This window comes from Gadus chalcogrammus, chromosome 3, assembly GCF_026213295.1.
Source record: "Gadus chalcogrammus isolate NIFS_2021 chromosome 3, NIFS_Gcha_1.0, whole genome shotgun sequence".
Taxonomy (NCBI): domain Eukaryota; kingdom Metazoa; phylum Chordata; class Actinopteri; order Gadiformes; family Gadidae; genus Gadus; species Gadus chalcogrammus.
The window spans coordinates 21,210,269-21,230,312 of NC_079414.1; the positions used below are offsets into that span (position 1 = coordinate 21,210,269).

Genomic DNA, 20,044 nt, shown 5'->3' on the forward strand with positions numbered 1-20,044 from the left:
AGGTCAATACAAAGGCTTATGAGCTGCCGTCATGCGGTTCTACGAGGCTATTGGTGATGGATAACTCTCCTCTCCAGTTCCGGCCAGAGGAACATTCATCTGAACAAGAACTTCTTCCTGCGTCACGCGGCGGCGGCGCGCTCCGAGTCCTTTGTCAACCTGCGGGAGGTGTGCACCCGCTTCCTGATGCCCCCGGGGAGTACCTGATCCTCCCCTCCACCTTCGAACCCAACCAGAACGGAGACTTCTGTGTCCGGTGTTCTCGGAGAAGCAGGTCGAGTTCCAGTAGGTGTTGTTGGACAAAGTTAGACAAAGTATTCGTAAATCCTGTTTGTTATTGTTGATGAAGCGGAGAGGAGCTTAAAGTACACGTGTTTCTCCTGCAGAGAGCTGGACGACCCGGTGGAATGCAACGTGAACAGGTGGGTGGGTGTTGGGGTGTGGGTTTCATTATTCACTACCGCGCAGATGAGACGATGGGGATATTACTGAATCTAGATATTTTGTTCACTGATGCTTATGGAGTTGGTGGTGGTAGTTGTATTTAGACAAAGCATGAGGAGTTAAGAACTTCTGGTTCAAAGTAGTAGTCAATGGGGTAACCAGCCTTCTGTCGTCGGCTTCGACAAACGTCACAACGCACCTGGTGGTTGGCCTAGATGTTGAGGGCTGACTATGAAGAATGATCTGTTTAATCCAGGTGGACATTGATGAGATGATGTTGGAGAACGCTTCAGATCTCTGTTGGACAACTAGCAGGAGAGGTGAGTGACACACACACACCACAACACACACACACACACACACACACACACACACACACACCACACACACACACACACACACACACACACACACACAACACACACACACACACACACACACACACACACACACACACACACACACACACACACACACACACACAGAGAGAGACACGCAATACACAAACACGGTACGACGTGTGACCTTGGGTATCCTCTTGTGTAGGACAGCGAGATCTCGCCTTTGAGCTGAAGAAAATCCTCAATAGAGTGGTGACCCAACGTAAGTTAACACTGTTTACTAACCCTAAGCCATCAGCAAAGTCTCTGTTCTGTCTAACCCCTACCTGTCCTTAATGACCCATCTCTGTACTGTCTTACCCCTACCTGCTCCTTAATGACCTGTCTTTAGCTGTCTAACCCCTACCTGCTCCTTAATCACCTGTTGGTTGTTCAAGGTTCGGACATCAAGACCAGCGCTTCAGTTGGACCTGTCGCAAACATGGTCAACCTTCTAGACGTATCCTTCACCAACTATCTACAATCTTACCTCTGTAGGACTCTTTGTTACTAGGTCAGGTCACTGGTTACCTGGGCTAGCTACTAGCTCGATGGTTTAGTTACTAGGTCAGGTTACTGGTTAATGGGCTAGCTACTAGCTAGATGGTTTAGTTACTAGTCAGGTTACTGGTTAACTGGGCAGCTACTAGCTAGAGGGTTTAGTTACTAGGTCAGGCTACTGGTTAACTGGGCTAGTGACTAGCTGGTGGGTTTAGTTACTAGGTCTGCAGCAGGTTAGTTTTGTCGGTGTTGGTTTCCTAGATGTTTCTGCAGAAAGACGGCAGCGGTCGCCTTGGTCTGGTGGAGTTCAAGATTCTGGGACCAAGATTGAGAACCTCCTGGTGAGTATCTGCTAGTATATTTACCAGGATGCGTTTTGGTGTTGTGTTCTTTTGACTGGATGTTACCGAGAGGAGATGGCAGGATGGTATCATAGTTCTGCTGTTGGGCTCCAGCTGATATGGTCAGGGTTCCATCCCCAATGTGTCCAGTCTACTTGTAGGAATCCTAGCACGAGATGCCCCCTTATGGACCCACACCTGCTCCTTATTGAACTGTCTCTGTACTGTTTAACCCCCACATGCTCCTTAATGACCTCTCTGTACTGTCTAACCCAGTTCCTACCAGCTCCTCCAATGATGTATATCTGAATTCCCTGGATGAAAGCTTCTGATAAATGACTTAATAGTGCATTAGGCAGGCCATCCGAGGGTGCTTAATGGTAGGGGGAAGTGTATTGATCGTTCAGGATTCACCTTGGCTGGGGTTGCTAATGTATGGATGGAAGGATATTTGTAAGACTTGTGTGTGGTACAGTATATGGTTTTATGATAAAAGCATCTGCTTAAAGACTAAATGTAACTCGTCACAGAAGAATACTGGTCTGGGTGATCAACAAGAGTTATGGTTAACAACCAGAGTTATGGTTAACAACCATAACCATTTCTCCTGGTTTCACTTAAACATCTTTACCAATATCATTTGGCAAAATGATATGGTCTGCCAAGAGCATTCATAATGTATATAGTGTTACACTGTTTAGGACTATATAAACAATATAACACTTTGGTCTTTGGAACACAGATTATAATACTCTATCATCCCTCTTTCGGTCTCACTCTATCACTATACCTCACTCTAATACTATACTCACTCTTGTACCATATCTCAGTTAATACTATACTCACTCTTATACCATATCTCAGTCTAATACTATACTCACTCTTATACATATCTCGGTCTAATACTAGACTCATCTTATCCCTTATCTCAGTCTAATAATATACTGTTATACTATAGCCCAGTCTAATACTATACTCACTCTTATACTATAGCTCAGGCTAATACTATACTCACTCTTATAATAAAGCTCAGTCTAATAATATACTATATCTCTAATACTGTATTCACTATGTCTTCTATATCATACTCTAATACTTTACAAGTCCAGACCTAAATCCATATCGGTCAGTACACAACATAAAGGTGAGTTTTAGTACAAAATGTGTCGCCTCATAGAAGTGCCAGGAGAAGGAGGTGGATACTAGATGTTAACCAGGTGTAACTAGTTGTGGTGTATTGTAGAATATCTACCGGGAGAAGGACGTGGATAAGTCTGCTGCATGAGCTCACCGGAGATGAGAATGGCGGTGGAAGAAGCAGTAAGAAAACCACATCGTCTGTCCCTTGTGTTTCACAAGGGATGGATCAGCATCCTTAACCTGGGCTTGGCTACAGCGGCGATCCTTAATTCTGACCTGATCCGCCTCTCCACCTGTGTCCCGGCAGGCTTCCGTCTGGACAACTCTCTGAACCAGATCCTGGTGGCTCGCTACAGTGATTCGGACCTCACCGTGGACTTTGATAACTTGTGTCCTGCCTGGTTCGCCTGGAGAGCATGTTCAGTACGTATCGCCGCAGACAGAGGCTTCAGCAGTAGCCCCCTCAATCCTCGGGTGTCGCGTAACGCTGCGACGCTGTTGCAGAGCCCCATCAAGGACGCCTTAGGCTGCCCTGCTTTAACTCAGAAATACCTCATATAAGAGCTATAGGAAGTAGACTTATGACAACGATAATTCGTTCTGCACTTGTGTATGGACGGCATGTCCTTGCAAAGGTCTTGATTGAGAAACTCATATCGCTAAACGGATCTTCTCATCGGTGGTAAGCTACCAGAGTTTTACTGCCACCAACCATGGGTGGATTTTCCTGCACCAAATGTAAACAGCAATGCATTGTGGGTGATATTATTCACCTCCGGAGTGAGCATTCTATTGACCTGCTCAGCCCCCGAGGGTCGACGTTCAGACCAATGGAACCACTCATGAAATGGCAGCTAGCACTTAGATCCAAGATGGCCGGTATGTAAATAGGGACATGCATCCTCATGATCGAACTTCCTTTCCCCACAGAAACATTCAACGCCATTGAAAATGACGGCTCGGGAAATGTGGAATGAAATCTTATAGAGGTACATCAGATTATATCAATACTAGATAAATTGATCACGATCAATCCGTCTGTCTCACTCTCTATATCTCAGTCTAATACTATGCTCACTCTTAGGCCCAATCCCATTTCTACCCCTTACCCCTCCCCCCTTCCCCTTACCCCTTCAAAACAAGGGGGAGGGGTAAGAGGAAGGGGGAAGGGGTAAGGGGTAGAAATGGGATTGGGCCTAAGAGTGAGCATAGTATTAGACTGAGATATAGAGAGTGAGACAGACGGATTGATCGTGATCAATTTATCTAGTATTGATATAATCTGATGTACCTCTATAAGATTCAGTTCCACATTTCCCGAGCCGTCATTTTCAATGGCGTTGAATGTTTCTGTGGGGAAAGGAAGTTCGATCATGAGGATGCATGTCCCTTATTTACATACCGGCCATCTTGGATCTAAGTGCTAGCTGCCATTTCATGAGTGGTTCCATTGGTCTGAACGTCGACCCTCGGGGGCTGAGCAGGTCAATGAGAATGCTCACTCCGGAGGTGAATAATATCACCCACAATGCATTGCTGTTATACATTTGGTGCAGGAAAATCCACCCATGGTTGGGTGGCAGTAAAACTCTGGTAGCTTACCACCGATGAGAAGATCCGTTTAGCGATATGAGTTTCTCAATCAAGACCTTTTGCAAGGACATGCCGTCCATACACAAGTGGCAGAACGAATTATCGTTTGTCATAAAGTCTACTTCCTATAGCTCTTAGTATGAGGTATTTCTGAGGTTAAAGCAGGGCAGCCTAAGGCGGTCCTTGATGGGGCTCTGCAACAGCGTCGCAGCGTTACGCGACACCCGAGGATTGAGGGGGCTACTGCTGAAGCCTCTGTCTGCGGCGATACGTACTGAACATGCTCTCCAGGCGAACCAGGCAGGACACAAAGTTATCAAAGTCCACGGTGAGGTCCGAATCACTGTAGCGAGCCACCAGGATCTGGTTCAGAGAGTTGTCCAGACGGAAGCCTGCCGGGACACAGGTGGAGAGGCGGATCAGGTCAGAATTAAGGGATCGCCGCTGTAGCCAAGCCCAGGTTTAAGGATGCTGATCCATCCCTTGTGAAACACAAGGGACAGACGGATGTGTTTCTTACCTGCTTCTTCCACCGCCATTCTCATCTCGGTGGAGCTCATGCAGCCAGACTTATCCACGTCCTTCTCCCGGTAGATATTCTACAATACACCACAACTAGTTAACACCTGGTTAACATCTAGTATCCACCTCCTTCTCCCTGGCACTTCTATGAGGCGACACATTTTGTACTAAACTCACCTTTATGTTGTGTACTGACCGATATGGATTTAGGTCTGGACTTGTAAAGTATTAGAGTATGATATAGAAGACATAGTGAGATACAGTATTAGAGATATAGTATATTATTAGACTGAGCTTTATTATAAGAGTGAGTATAGTATTAGCCTGAGCTATAGTATAAGAGTGAGTATAGTATTAGACTGGGCTATAGTATAACAGTATATTATTAGACTGAGATAAGGGATAAGAGTGAGTCTAGTATTAGACCGAGATATGGTATAAGAGTGAGTATAGTATTAGACTGAGATATGGTATAAGAGTGAGTATAGTATTAGACTGAGATATGGTACAAGAGTGAGTATAGTATTAGAGTGAGGTATAGTGATAGAGTGAGACCGAAAGAGGGATTGATAGAGTATTATAATCTGTGTTCCAAGAGACCAAAGTGTTATATTGTTTATATAGTCCTAAACAGTGTAACACTATATACATTATGAATGCTCATTGGCAGACCATATCATTTTGCCAAATGATATTGGTAACAGATGTTTAAGTGAAACCAGGAGAAATGGTTATGGTTGTTAACCATAACTCTGGTTGTTAACCATAACTCTTGTTGATCACCCAGACCAGTATTCTTCTGTGACGAGTTACATTTAGTCTTTAAGCAGATGCTTTTATCATAAAACCATATACTGTACCACACACAAGTCTATACAAATATCCTTCCATCCATACATTAGCACCCCAGCCAAGGTGAATCCTGAACGATCAATACACTTCCCCCTACCATTAAGCACCCTCGGATGGCCTGCCTAATGCACTATTAAGTCATTTATCAGAAGCTTTCATCCAGGGGAATTCAGATATACATCATTGGAGGAGCTGGTAGGAACTGGGTTAGACAGTACAGAGAGGTCATTAAGGAGCATGTGGGGGTTAAACAGTACAGAGACAGTTCAATAAGGAGCAGGTGTGGGTCCATATAAGGGGGCATCTCGTGCTAGGATTCCTACAAGTAGACTGGACACATTGGGGATGGAACCCTGACCATATCAGCTTGGAGCCCAACAGCAGAACTATGATACCATCCTGCCATCTCCTCTCGGTAACATCCAGTCAAAAGAACACAACACCAAAACGCATCCTGGTAAAATATACTAGCAGATACTCACCAGGAGGTTCTCAATCTTGGTCCACAGAATCTTGAACTCCACCAGACCAAGGCGACCGCTGCCGTCTTTCTGCAGAAACATCTAGGAAACCAACACCGACAAAACTAACCTGCTGCAGACCTAGTAACTAAACCCACCAGCTAGTCACTAGCCCAGTTAACCAGTAGCCTGACCTAGTAACTAAACCCTCTAGCTAGTAGCTAGCCCAGTTAACCAGTAACCTGACCTAGTAACTAAACCATCTAGCTAGTAGCTAGCCCAGTTAACCAGTAACCTGACCTAGTAACTAAACCATCGAGCTAGTAGCTAGCCCAGGTAACCAGTGACCTGACCTAGTAACAAAGAGTCCTAACAGAGGTAAGATTGTAGATAGTTGGTGAAGGATACGTCTAGAAGGTTGACCATGTTGCGACAGGTATCCAAACTGAAGCCGCTGGTCTTGATGTCCGAACCTTGAACAACCAACAGGTGATTAAGGAGCAGGTAGGGGTTAGACAGCTAAAGACAGGTCATTAAGGAGCAGGTAGGGGTAAGACAGTACAGAGATGGGTCATTAAGGAACAGGTAGGGGTTAGACAGAACAGAGACTTTGCTGATGGCTTAGGGTTAGTAAACAGTGTTAACTTACGTTGGGTCACCACTCTATTGAGGATTTTCTTCAGCTCAAAGGCAGAGATCTCGCTGTCCTACACAAGAGGATACCCAAGGTCACACGTCGTACCGTGTTTGTGTATGTGCGTGTCTCTCTCTGTGTGTGTGTGTGTGTGTGTGTGTGTGTGTGTGTGTGTGTGTGTGTGTGTGTGTGTGTGTGTGTGTGTGTGTGTGTGTGTGTGTGTGTGTGTGTGTGTGTGTGTGTGTGTGTGTGTGTGTGTGTGTGTGTGTGTGTGTGTGTGTGTGTGTGTGTGTGTGTGTGTCACTCACCTCTCCTGCTAGTTGTCCAAACAGAGATCTGAAGCGTTCTCCAACATCATCTTCATCAATGTCCACCTGGATTAAACAGATCATTCTTCATAGTCAGCCCTCAACATCTGAGGCCAACCACCAGGTGCGTTGTGACGTTTGTCGAAGCCGACGACAGAAGGCTGGTTACCCCATTGACTACTACTTTGAACCAGAAGTTCTTAAACTCCTCCATGCTTTGTCTAAATACAACTACCACCACCAACTCCATAAGCATCAGTGAACAAAATAATCTAGATTCAGTAATATCCCCATCGTCTCATCTGCGCGGTAGTGAATAATGAAACCCACACCCCAACACCCACCCACCTGTTTCACGTTGCATTCCACCGGGTCGTCCAGCTCTCTGCAGGAGAAACACGTGTACTTTAAGCTCCTCTCCGCTTCATCAACAATAACAAACAGGAGATTTACGAATACTTTGTCTAACTTTGTCCAACAACACCTACTGGAACTCGACCTGCTTCTCCGAGAACACCCGGACACAGAAGTCTCCGTTCTGGTTGGGTTCGAAGGTGGAGGGGAGGATCAGGTACTCCCCGGGGGGCATCAGGAAGCGGGTGCACACCTCCCGCAGGTTGACAAAGGACTCGGAGCGCGCCGCCGCCGCGTGACGCAGGAAGAAGTTCTTGTTCAGATGAATGTTCCTCTGGCCGGAGAACTGGAGAGGAGAGTTATCCATCACCAATAGCCTCGTAGAACCGCATGACGGCAGCTCATAAGCCTTTGTATTGACCTGCGCCCTAGCCTGGAGGCTAGAGCCTGGGAGCTATTTCAAAGAGTTTAGAGCCTAAAGACTATTTCCTGGAGTTTAGAGCCTGAAGGCTAGATCCTGGAGTTCAGAGCCTAAAGACTAGATCCTGGAGTTTAGAGCCTGAAGGCTGGGTCCTGGAGTTTAGAGCCTGGAGTTTAGAGCCTGGGTCCTGGAGTTTAGAGCCTGGAGGCTAGATCCTGGAGTTTAGAGCCTGAAGGCTAGATCCTGGAGTTTAGCGCCTGGAAGCTGGAGCCTGGAGTTTAGAGCCTGGAGGCTGGAGTCTAGAGCCTGGAGGCTAGAGCCCGGAGCCTAGAGCCCGGAGGCTAGAGGCCGGAGGCTACATCCTGGAGTTTAGAGCCCAGAATTTAGAGGCTAGAGCCTTGGAGCTAGAGCCTACATCCTGGAGTTAAGAGCTTGGAGGCTAGAGCCAGGAGTTTAGAGCCTGAAGGCTGGATCCTGGAGTTTAGAGCCTGAAGGCTGGATCCTGGAGTTTAGAGCCTGGAGGCTAGAGCCCGGAGTCTGGAGTTTAGAGCCCAGAATTTAGAGGCTAGAGCCTTGGAGCTCGAGCCTACATCCCGAGTTAAGAGCTTGGAGGCTAGAGCCTTGGAGCTAGAGCCTGAGAGCTAAAGTAAGGAGTTGGAGTTTATAGCCTCGGGTTTGGAGCCTCGCGGCAAGAGGCTGGACACCAGTCCACTGCTCCCTTCCGCCGGCCGTCTGTTTTGCATGGAGCTGCTCATTGCATTTGATTTGTTTCACCTCTCCCTACCCGATATCTTTTACTTGCAAAGCAGCCAGTCCTATGTTGTCTACACAGAGCTACCATCTACTCCACCCTCCTGTGTTTGAGTATAAAGAAGTCAGTCACCGGTCTCTGTTATAAGCACAAAGATAGATAAGGCAAGGTATTCCATTTAAATGGATTTAACTGATCTATCAAACCCAATCCCTAGGGCAGGTTTAATGTTGTCGTGCCTGTAGCCAGCCAATCTGATTCATCTAAAAGTCAAGTGTTCCAAAGTCCATCCAACCAATCTGGAGGCCAGGAAAGACGGGTGTCACATACCTCCTCAGGAACCTGGAAGACACAACAGGAGACAAGATATCAGAGAACATCGTAGACCACCTAGACTTCATCAGAGGACTAATGGACCTCGTAGTACTGTAGTTAGTGTATAACATGTTTGCTGTGATACAGACAGCTTCCTGCAGTAACCATCTACATATATACCTCATAGATGGCGAAGCCCATGGTATGCATGTCTTCTCCAACCTTCCTCAACTTCCTACGGTTCTTCTGGATCAGCCCGACCACCATACTGCAGCCCTCCTCTCCGTCCTCGGGGTCGTCATCCTCCTCATCCAGCTTGATCACAAACTGGGGGTTTGTCCAGAAGGTGTCTGGAACCCACGATAAACAAGATCAGGACTGAGGACCTGGTGTCTGGGGTTCCAGAGCTTAACTGAGGTGCCGTGACCAGCTTAATGTGGCTACGTATGGACAGGTATCAAAGACCAGTATACTTTGTTTGGACAGGTATAGAACCAGTACACTAGGTATGGACAGGTATAGACACCAGGTGTTCTAGGTTATGGACAGGTATAGACACCAGGTGTACTAGGCAATCTATGGACAGGTATAGAAGCAAAATGTACTAGGCCATATATGGACAGGTAAAGATGCCAGGTGTATAAGGCAATATATGGACAGGTATAGAAGCGAGGTGTACTAGGTTATATATGGACAGGTATAGACGCCAGGTGTAGGCAGGTGTGGTGGGCAGATGTGGAAGGTAGGTGAAAGAGGCATACGGGGGTAGTTGCGGCAGCCTCCTGCAGTAGAGCCTCTCCTCCAGTTGCCGTTGTACATGGACAGAGCCCACTTGGTGATGGAGTCATCAGAGAGCGCATCAGGAGTCAGGTTACAGATCTCCAGCCTTGAGTAGTGGCGCAGAAAGTCTGTGAAGGACATCCTGCAGGATGGACAGCAAGGTAAGAGGACAAATCAGCTGCTTTTGTCGCAACATGGATGTGACTGCAGAGGGGGTTAGGGAGCAGCTAAACCATGTTCTTTCATGAGAAAAATAGAACGATTTAAATGGGTCATTTGCATTACTTTGAAATTGTAACAAAATGCAAGTGCAGGTTATTCACTTTGGAGAGTAAACTGAAACGGATTGAAAAACTTTAGCTAACCATAAAATATAAAAGAAAATTAATATTAGACCATCTCTTGTTTCTATAATCGTAGCACTTAAAAGCAGTTGCTTTACCCATTTTTTTATTTTTATGCCCTTAAATAATTTTGCCCTTTTTGGGGTATTGTTGATGCCCTCACTAAAAGGGGCCTCAAGATTGGACAAAAATCAATAGCAACTGCTATGTAAATGCAACGTTAAAGATTCATTCATGGCCATATTTGGCAGCAATTTGGCAACTATCCGTGGCGGGTTCAAGCTCTTGATCCTCTGTTGCTCTCGTTTCGGTAGTCATTGCCCGAGACCGCAGGCCGTGTACTGCGCTTTTTACAAAGGCTGTCATCTGACAGTTGTTAGCACATCCTAGGACCGTCGCGTAGTGTACACGTGTAGTGTAGTGACTGTGTGCATAATGCTTCTTACCAGAACTCGCCATCCTCGGCGCGATGACTCATGAGTCGTTCGCGGTCGTCATCGTTGATCTGACGCCACTGCATGGAACTGGCATCACGAGACACAGAAAACGCCATCAGCCTCCATCGTGCCATAACCTTACACTGTTACAGATCCTATCAGGCTCCGCTTAGGGGTCAGGGGTTATCGTACGGTACCACTACTTACCCATCACTCCAGGCCCCGGTCTACTCAACCTGACCCCAGAGGTTAGGGGTTAAGGGTTTGGGTCAGGGGTTAAGGTCAGGGGTTAAGGGTCAGGTAAGGCACTAACTCGTCACTCCAGGCCCCGGTCAACTCGCCCTGACCCCAGGGGTTAAGGGTCAGGGGTTAAAGGTTAGGGGTTATTGTAAGGTACTGACTTGTCGCTCCAGGCCCCGGTCCACTCAACCTGACCCCAGGGGTTAAGGGTCAGGGGTGAAAGGTTAGGGGTTATTGTAAGGTACTGACTTGTCGCTCCAGTTCCCGGTCCACTCCACTTGACCCCAGGGGTTCCTGATCCGGACCAGCTTCTCCATGTCACCACGGTACTCCACCTGCGGCCAATCACAACACAGCTCTCATCCGCCCGATCTTCCCTGGCCCTCTGCCTTGTCCAGTAGGAAGTTTGGTCTCACCTGCTCCGCTCCAGTCAGTGAGTAGGCGTGGCCTTTCACCAGCTTCTGGGACGTCACAGCCTCAGAGTCAGATGAGCTGGTAATCTATACGAGTCAAAACAATACAGGTTACTCGACCTCACATAAACAATACAGGTTACTCCACCTCATATATCAAGCACATGTAACCGGTTAAAAACAGTAGAGGTAAGTTATATTAACCAGTAAAGTTTAGCTAATCGTTTAGTATAATAATAATAATCGGTTAGTGTACTGGATATATTACCGAGTAGGCTAGTTATATGAATCCTTATGTTAGTTATATTAAACAGTATAATTGAGCTTACCAGTAGACAAATGAGTTATATTAACAAGTATCGCTAAGTTAACCAGTAGATAGGTTAGTTATACTAACCATTGGAGTTAGTTCTATTAAACAGTAAGTTAGCCACATTAACCAGTATCACTGAGTTAACCAGTAGATGGGTTAGTTATACTAACCATTGGAGTTAGTTCGATTAACCAGCAAGTGAGTCACATTAGCTACATTATAGTAACCCGTGGGACAGTTGTCCCACAGCTCCAGACTCACGTCGATGGAGCAGCCCATGAGCGAGCCCCTGCGCAGGGCCTTCTGGATGATGTGGAAGAGGTTGGGGCTGGGCTTGAGCAGCTCATGGACCTCTGCGATGCCGCCGGTGAAGTCCTCAAAGCCCTCAGTGGTGGAGCCCCCAGAGAGGGCCTCATAGCAGCCATTCACCCTGCACACACACACACACACACACACACACAGTTTATCTTCTATCATGGTTTTGTTTTTGTTTCCAGATGGTGTAAAGCATGACTTCAAAAAGATCGAAAAGGGTCATATCACAATAGGGGCGACATCGCTACAATACGGGATACACTGTAGAGGGAACTGGTTCTAAAGTCAGCCCAGAGGGCGTACAGCAGGCGGCCACCCAGACCGGAGGGACCGGGGGGACCTGTTCTACCGGCTGAGATAATACGGGGAGGAGACCAACTAATACCGCTAACCTTCTAGAGACACACCTCCAGAGAGACAGGCACAGGCAGACGGCCAGGCAGTAAAGACAGATACAGAAAAGCAGGCAGGAACAGACAAAGACAGAGACACACAAGCAGGCAGTAACAGACAGACATACAAGCAGGCGGTAACAGACAGGCATTAACAGACAGACAGACAGACAGACAGTCAGCCTTACTTGGCGTAGGCCTTCTCCAACAGAGCGCTCCAGAACTCCCGCCCCTCAGCAGAATGGACGAATAGCAACTCTCCATCTTTGACTGGCAGGCGGTCGTCAATGACAACGTCCACCCACTCGCCGTACTGCCAGAACTATGGACACACACAAGGGGTTCGGGTTAAGTGTGTTCCTGGTGTATTCCTAATATTCTTATTGTATTCCTACAGTAATATTCCGGGTATATTCAGTGTATTCCTAGTATTCTTAGTACATTCCTACAGTAATATTCCTGGTATTCTATGTGCATTCCTAGTGCTGTTGGTGTATTCCTAGTGCATTCCTTAGTTAATATTCCTGGTATTCTTAAGGTATTCCCACCCCAGAAATATTCCTAGTATTATTGGTGTAATCCTATTGTTGCTACTGAATTCCTACAGCATTATTCCTAGTGTTCCTAGTATATTCCTACAATTATATTCATAGTGCTTTAAGTGTATTCCTGCAGCTATATTCCTAGTATTCTTCGTGTATTTCAAGGGTTTTCCTACAGTAATGTATTCCTACCAATGTAATCCTAGTGTTGCTACTGTATTCCTACAACATTATTCATGTATTCCTTGTGCTACTAGTATAATCCTAGTGTTCCGAAGTGTATTCCTAGTGTCTTCCAGTTGTCACTAGTCTGTTTCTAATGTTCCTATTATGTTCCTAGTGTAATATTCCTAGTGTTCACATTATGTTCCCAGTGTAATATTCCTGGTGTTCATATTCTGTTTCTAGTGTAATATTCCTAGGGTTCTACCTGGAAGTGGAATATTCCGGCGTATTCTCCGTCCTCGAAGCTCTGTCCGTGAGGAACGACCCTCGCCAGAACCTCCTTGTTCAGTGTCAGCGAGGCGATGGCGGCCAGTAACCAGCAGTCACCTGGTACCAACGGCACGGTACACATGTAATAGTACTATGGTCGTACACTGCCAATACTGTAGTGGTACACATTGTTACTACGGTAACACTCCTATTATATACCAGTGCTACTGTACAATTTTCTTGTTTCTCTTTCTCCTGACAAATTTAATTATTGTTATTTGCTTTGTATAAAAGCGTCTGCTTAATGCCCGAAATATATTTGTACTACAGTAGCACTACAAGTACTGTAGTAGTACACACTGGTACATCGGTAACACGTAGTACTAGTTTGTCCCACACACAAAGGAAGCCTGACCACAAAGGACACCAGCTCCAAGCCCCACTTATAAGTGGCGTGAGTGTTGTGTGTTCAGTGACTGCTGAGGGTGTGGCGTGTGTGTGTACCTAGTGATTGTGTCTATGCATCAAGTGTGTGTGTGTGTGTGTGTGTGTGTGTGTGTGTGTGTGTGTGTGTGTGTGTGTGTGTGTGTGTGTGTGTGTGTGTATCAAGTGTGTGTTTTTATCAAGTGTGTGTGCGCGGCACGCGTGCATATCAAGTGTGTGTATATCAAGTGAGTGGGTATATAAAGTGTGTGTCTGTGTATATCAAGTAGGGCTGGGTAAAAAAATCAGTTTAATCGATTTTGGATCGATTTCATTTAACTTTTGTAATATCGATTCATAGGGCATGAGATAGATCTTTTTATTTCTTTTTTTTTTGTTACCATTATTATTATTTTTTCACTTTTATAAACAATGCCTTAATGCAATTTGAAGTGACGGAATGTTGTAGTTCAAGTACACTTTCACTTGCAACTTTTCACTTTTAACTTGAGCTGTAAATAAAACTGTCTCAAGTCTCCAAAGTGCAATTTTGAAATTGCACTTTTGAGACTTGAGACAGTTTTATTTACAGCTCAGGTTTTGTTTACAGATCAAGTTAAAACTGTCGAATTTGCAAGTTTGCACTTAAAACCTGTTGTTTAAGATGAAGAGAAAAAATAAGTACATTTGTAATGTATTTTGGAACACTGTTGAGCCATTTTCATTATTTAAGAGCAGATTGAATCGAATCGAATCGAATCGTGATTAATCTATTCAGAAGTTGAACCTTATGAATCAAAATCAAATCGATTTAGGAAATTGGCCACGATACCCAGCCCTAATATCAAGTGTGTGTGTATCAATTGTGTGTGTATAACAAGTGTGTTTGTGTTTATCAAGTGTATGCATATCAGGTTTGTGCGTGTCTGTTATATCAAGTGTGTGTGCATGTTTATATCAAGTGTGTATATCAAGTGTGTGTGTGTGTGTGTGTGTGTGTGTGTGTGTGTGTGTGTGTGTGTGTGTGTGTGTGTGTGTGTGTGTGTGTGTGTGTGTGTGTGTGTGTACCTAGTCCTCCCTGACAGATGTCTGTCCTGGTCGCTTCCTGTACAATGAACTGGGGATTGGAGGTCAGCTCCTAGACACAGGAAACAAGTAGTGCATCACACACCAGGGGGGGGAAGTACATCACACACAAGACAGGAAGTACATCACCCCAGGCCGGGAAGTAAATCACACCAGGCCGGGAAGTAAATCACACATCAGGCAGAAAGTACATCACACACCAAGCGGTAAGTACATCACACACCAGGTGGGAAGTACATCACACACCAGGTGGGAAGTACATCACACACCAGGCGGGAAGTACTTCACACACCAGGCGGGAAGTACATCACACACCAGGCGGGAAGTATATCACACACCAGGCGGGAAGTACTTCACACACCAGGCTGGAAGTACCACACAACAGACAGGAAGTAAATCACCTCAGGCGGGAAGTACATCACACACAAGGCAGAAAGCACATCATACACAAGGCAGACAGGAAATAGGAAAATAGGTGTTGCACAAAAACACGCAAGGACACACCTAACAATTAAAACCCACACAGTAAGATAACTAGAACAACAGACCGGTAGAAACGCACAGGCACTAAACAACCAAGGACACACCTAACAGGTGATACTGCTGGTTCATCATATCAGACATCATCTAATAGAATAAGTCCTAACATTTGAATCGATCTATACAGACCTGGTTTACATACGTATATACAAGCACACGCACACAATAATAAATTATATTTATACATACATACACACGCATACAAGTTCAGGTCCATCCTTCCAGTCAAAAGGGTGGAGAAACGCTTTTAACTAGCAACACACCGAGTTGGATATTAATCTTAGCAATACTTAATATTAGCATGTTTACCGTTGGTCTCATCCAGGTAACACCGCGGACTTTGGGTGAGCTTGGTCCCAGATCTTTGAAGCCCAGAGCGGAGTAGGTGGCAGGGAAAGTCTCGTCCTCGAACAGCCTGCCGTAACCCAACCACTCTTCCCGCAGAGTGTCATAGTCCTGGCCCAGGTACCGGACCGCCTTGCTTGAAGTCCCGATTCCGGACTTCAGATCGCGCTTGTGCTGCAGGGTCGCCGCGATGCCCGACATGTTGATTTATTTTGGTCCGGATATCCTAACCTGTTCTGTCTCTTGACTTCTGCTCTGACTCTTTAGTTCTCTTGCAGCAACCTCTCCTCACTCCAACTGATGGAAGGTGTGGCAGAGTTCCACTTCTGGTTTGGATGACTAGTCTGTTTGTTGACGTCTAAACTCTTCCCAACGAACCTGTTGAGTCCGACAAGCTGCACAACCACAATTGTAGGCTTGTTGGATATCAAGTAGCAGCGACGGCAGCGTAAGAGCGAATCCCCATTTTACTTTTTCCATAAACACGCTTACGAGAGCATTCTAAATGGAAAAAAAAAACAGGTTTTGTGGTTGTAAGGATTGTATATTATTTCACAATAAATACTATCAAACTTTTTATTAATGTCAATAAAAAAAAACATGAATCCGAAGATCTGAAAGGATGAAATCTGGGATGAGTTTACCACGTGACAGGCGGGCCCCAGGTGTCAGTTAATAGCTAGTCACACCCACTGGAAACACAAACATACGCAATAAATACATAATACACCCACACACACACCACACAATAAATAAATAATTCACACATATACGCACACATACCATAAATAAATAAATAAATAATAGACACACAGCACACAATAAATAAATAAATAACACACACATTCCCCCCCCCCACAAAGGGGGGGAATGTGTGTGGAAGATGAGATCCCTACATTAACACACACACACGCGCGCACACACACACACACACACACACACACACACACACACACACACACACACACACACACACACACACACACACACAATTCATAATTAATATACACACACATATACAGGATAACAAATATTTCACACACACACACACACACACAAAATATCTATACACTCTTTATATATAATATAACTCTAGATGTTAATACTGCGGTAGGCCTAACTGGTAAAGATCCAGGTCTGTGCATGTATGTGCCTGTATGCAAGTGTGCCCCTGTGTATACGTGTGTGTGTGTGTGTGCTTGTGTGCGTGTGTATATATCTGCGTGTGCATGTGTGCGTGTTTGTGTATCTCTGTGTGTATGTGTATGTATGTGAGTGTGTTGTTCATGTTTATGTTTGTGTGTGTGCATATGTTTAGGTGAGTTCCATCCCTCAGTGAGGATAGAGGGGCCAGGCAATCAGCTTCCCTGGAAGGAGAACAGCGTTTGTGTGTGTGTGTGTGTGTGTGTGTGTGTGTGTGTGTGTGTGTGTGTGTGTGTGTGTGTGTGTGTGTGTGTGTGTGTGTGTGTGTGTGTGTGTGTGTGTGTGTGAGTGTGTGCGCGTGTGTGTGTGTTAATGTAGGGATCTCATCTTCCACTCGCATAAAGAGGGGGGGGGGCGGGTGTCCCAAACGTGGAATGGGTATACACTGCTACCAGGCTGACGCACCTCATAAAAATGCTCAACAACGATGAGGTCACTGTCAGAGAGCTTGCCAGAGCTTCCCTCCTGCTGGACCTCAGGAAGAGGAAGGTCCCTCTGGCCAAAGCAGGCCAGGACAGCCTCCTAGGCTTTAGGAGGAAAAGCAGCAGAAAACTGGGCACACAAGCTGCCGGCTTTGGAGTTCGGTCAGACTGGCTGGACCTAAATGACCTGTGCCGAAAAATGACAGTCAAACTGGAATGGACACAACACAACTCACACACAGCACCAAAGGCATCTGATGCACTTGTCAAAGACCCATCTGTAACAGCAGAGGCTACAAAACGAGGCACAACACACACTACAGAAAACAACAGCAAGGAGATTCCTTCTTAACATAAAACAGAGACCAAACAACACTGGACGGGACTTAGAATGCAGGGAAAGCTAGCATGCCTAGACTTTGCCGACCACTCTGCTTCACATTCCATGTAACCAAATAGCTGCTGTTGGGGAAGTCATCCTCTGTTTCACCGCCAAAGCCAGACTGCAGCTACCTACAAAACACAATCTGGCATTACTGTACCCTGCACACCACCATCCACACTGTATCATGCACACAGACTCTGGCCATCAACTTGAATCAGTTGCCCATATTGTAAATGGCTGTGTGCTAAGGCCTTTATATTGCACGCCAGGACAGAATTGTCTATTTTATTTCCAGCACTGTTAAAGAAGTATTTCTAGAAAATTTGACCATGTACAAACATTCACGTATTATGCCAGGATGGTTTAGCAGCTCTATTGATGTGTTTTTTAGCATCCCAATTGCCCTTGATGTTGTGTTTGTTTAACAGAGACAGAAGGGAAGTGCTTCTCCTTGAGATAGGATGTGTGTTTGATCTCTACATGGAAATTGCTTTCAACGATAAAACCAGCCCATTCTGGAAATACTAAGGGACCTAGGCTATCAATGCAAGCTAATAGTGATTATTCTTGGCAGCTTGGGGCATGTCCACAACCGTGCGCTCAGTGGGTTAAGGCTGGCAGGGCTCTCCAGCAGAAAATCTAAACAATTAGCAAAGTTGTGCTCCATATCAGCAGTGATAGGCAGTCTGGCACTGTGGCGCATGAGAGGTTTTTTGTACCCTTGAACAAAGACCTATCTCATCTCTGAAATATTTGAATCCTGTCTCTTGTAATGTGTTTGGTGGATTCAAATAAAGAATTAAAATGCATGTATGTGTGTGTGTGTGTGTGTGTGTGTGTGTGTGTGTGTGTGTGTGTGTGTGTGTGTGTGTGTGTGTGTGTGTGTGTGTGTGTGTGTGTGTGTGTGTGTGTGTGTGTGTCTGTGTCTGTGTCTGTGTCTGTGTGTGTGTGTGTGTGTAAATGTAGGCTGGCTACAGCACCGAGGTGGTTGACGAACCAGGAGTTAGTGATGGAGGGAGTGGAGCTTTCGCTCCTGTAAAGACATTGTGAGCGTGGCTTAACAACAGCTGTGCGTGTAAATGATTAATGGTCTGGATATGTTGCGTAGCGGTGGTTATTATCCAGGTCCACCAGACCATCATTAGGGGATGGTGGTTATGACTCAGGTCCATCACTAGATTGTAGTGGTTATGACCCAGGTCCATCGCTAGGTTGTCGTGGTTATGACCCAGGTTAACCACTAGGGGGAGGTCGTTATCCAGTAAGATCTAAATAAATATAGATATTTTCTGTACAGTTGTTCTATCCAACAGTCTACATTCAAACTGTAGCTCTGCTCTGTCCAGTAAGATCTATATGAATGTAGATTGTGATCTGTAACTATTTTTTATCCAGTAAGATCTATATCAATTTCGATGTAACCTTTTGCTCTGGTCTATCCAGTAAGAGCTATATAAATATAGGAAGTGATCTGTAGCGCTGTACTATCCAGTAAAATCTGTCCTTATTGTGACCATTTTGTTCTTTGATAATAATAGTGATAATAAAGATCCTATAATGATGTGGGTCTATCCGAATGGGATCTCCTTCATAACTATAACTAAAACAGACTGGGATGCAGAGCCCCGCCCGTGGGGCGGAGAGTTCGAGAGAAACTTTCCACAACTCTCGGATCTAAAATCTCTGCATTTCTGCTGAGAGCAGGAAACGGTTCTCTCTCTCATCATGGCTGGCGTGGCTTCTACTCTGGCCAAGAAAAGGGCCCTGGCTGCGGGCTTCGGCACCAACGCCAACGCGGTGAAGTACCTGAACCAGGACTTCCATTCGCTACGGGCGCAGAGTCAGAGCCAAGGGGCGCTGTTCTGCGACCACACCTTCGCTGCCGCTCCCGAGTCTCTTGGCTTCAAAGACCTCGGCCGGAACTCCCCTAAGACCCGCGGTGTGACCTGGAAGAGACCCACGGTATGTTTCTTTAGGATTTACTGACAAACGAGGCAGACATCCGATAGGGCTTCATACCTGAACCAGAGACAAAACTTTAGTTATTTTTCAGCTCTTTAAAGTATTTGTGACACGCCCCTCTAAGTAAAGGCCGCTCCACCAGCAAGCCCTCCGCCTCCAGCTCTCGCCCTACACTTCTGTCGACATGAGGTTGGATGTGAAGTATGATTGGATGTGAGGTTGGATGTGACGGGTCGGTGTTAGTGGTGGGTGTGATGGGTGGATGTGAGGGAGGGTGTGACGGATGGATGTTATTGGTGGGTGTGATGACGGGTGGATGTGACGGGTAGATGTTAGGAAGGGTGTGACGGATGAATGTGATTGGTGGGTGTGACGGGTGGATGTCATGGGGATGTGAGGGAAGATGTGACGGGTGGATGTGATGGGTGGATGTGAGGGAAGATGCCATGT

At 45.8% G+C, this 20,044-nt stretch overlaps 2 protein-coding genes across 2 annotated transcripts in view; one reads left to right on the forward strand and one right to left on the reverse strand.

Annotated features, from left to right (window-relative positions):
- Positions 1 to 3,575: 3,575 nt before the first annotated feature.
- Positions 3,576 to 16,262, reverse strand: LOC130380090 (calpain-2 catalytic subunit-like). The gene is made up of 21 exons (XM_056587273.1): positions 15,587 to 16,262; positions 14,720 to 14,789; positions 13,224 to 13,345; positions 12,440 to 12,573; positions 11,806 to 11,974; positions 11,235 to 11,318; positions 11,068 to 11,153; positions 10,588 to 10,665; positions 9,779 to 9,939; positions 9,198 to 9,367; positions 9,033 to 9,044; positions 7,665 to 7,876; positions 7,525 to 7,561; positions 7,177 to 7,242; positions 6,884 to 6,941; positions 6,643 to 6,707; positions 6,256 to 6,324; positions 4,920 to 4,998; positions 4,675 to 4,791; positions 4,051 to 4,156; positions 3,576 to 3,603 (listed from the first exon to the last, which is right to left on the reverse strand). The coding sequence occupies exons 1-21, from the start codon at positions 15,821 to 15,823 to the stop codon at positions 3,576 to 3,578; spliced, it is 2,160 nt and encodes a 719-aa protein (XP_056443248.1). The 5' UTR covers positions 15,824 to 16,262.
- Positions 16,263 to 19,278: 3,016 nt separating this feature from the next.
- LOC130379688 (calpain-2 catalytic subunit-like) overlaps positions 19,279 to 20,044 on the forward strand; it is a 15,475-nt gene continuing 14,709 nt past the window's right edge. The window contains exon 1 of the mRNA XM_056586679.1: positions 19,279 to 19,594. Coding sequence (XP_056442654.1) covers positions 19,358 to 19,594 — 237 coding nt within the window. The 5' untranslated portion in view covers positions 19,279 to 19,357. The remainder of the gene's footprint in view (positions 19,595 to 20,044) is intronic.

Coding starts and splice junctions, on each gene's coding strand:
- LOC130380090 (XM_056587273.1), bottom strand. CDS start 15,823: ATGTCGGGCATCGCGGCGACCCTGCAGCACAAGCGCGATCTGAAGTCC. Junction 7,562..7,664: donor GAGAAGCAGGTCGAGTTCCA/GTAGGTGTTGTT, acceptor TTTCTCCTGCAG/AGAGCTGGACGACCCGGTGG. Junction 6,708..6,883: donor CAATAGAGTGGTGACCCAAC/GTAAGTTAACAC, acceptor TGGTTGTTCAAG/GTTCGGACATCAAGACCAGC.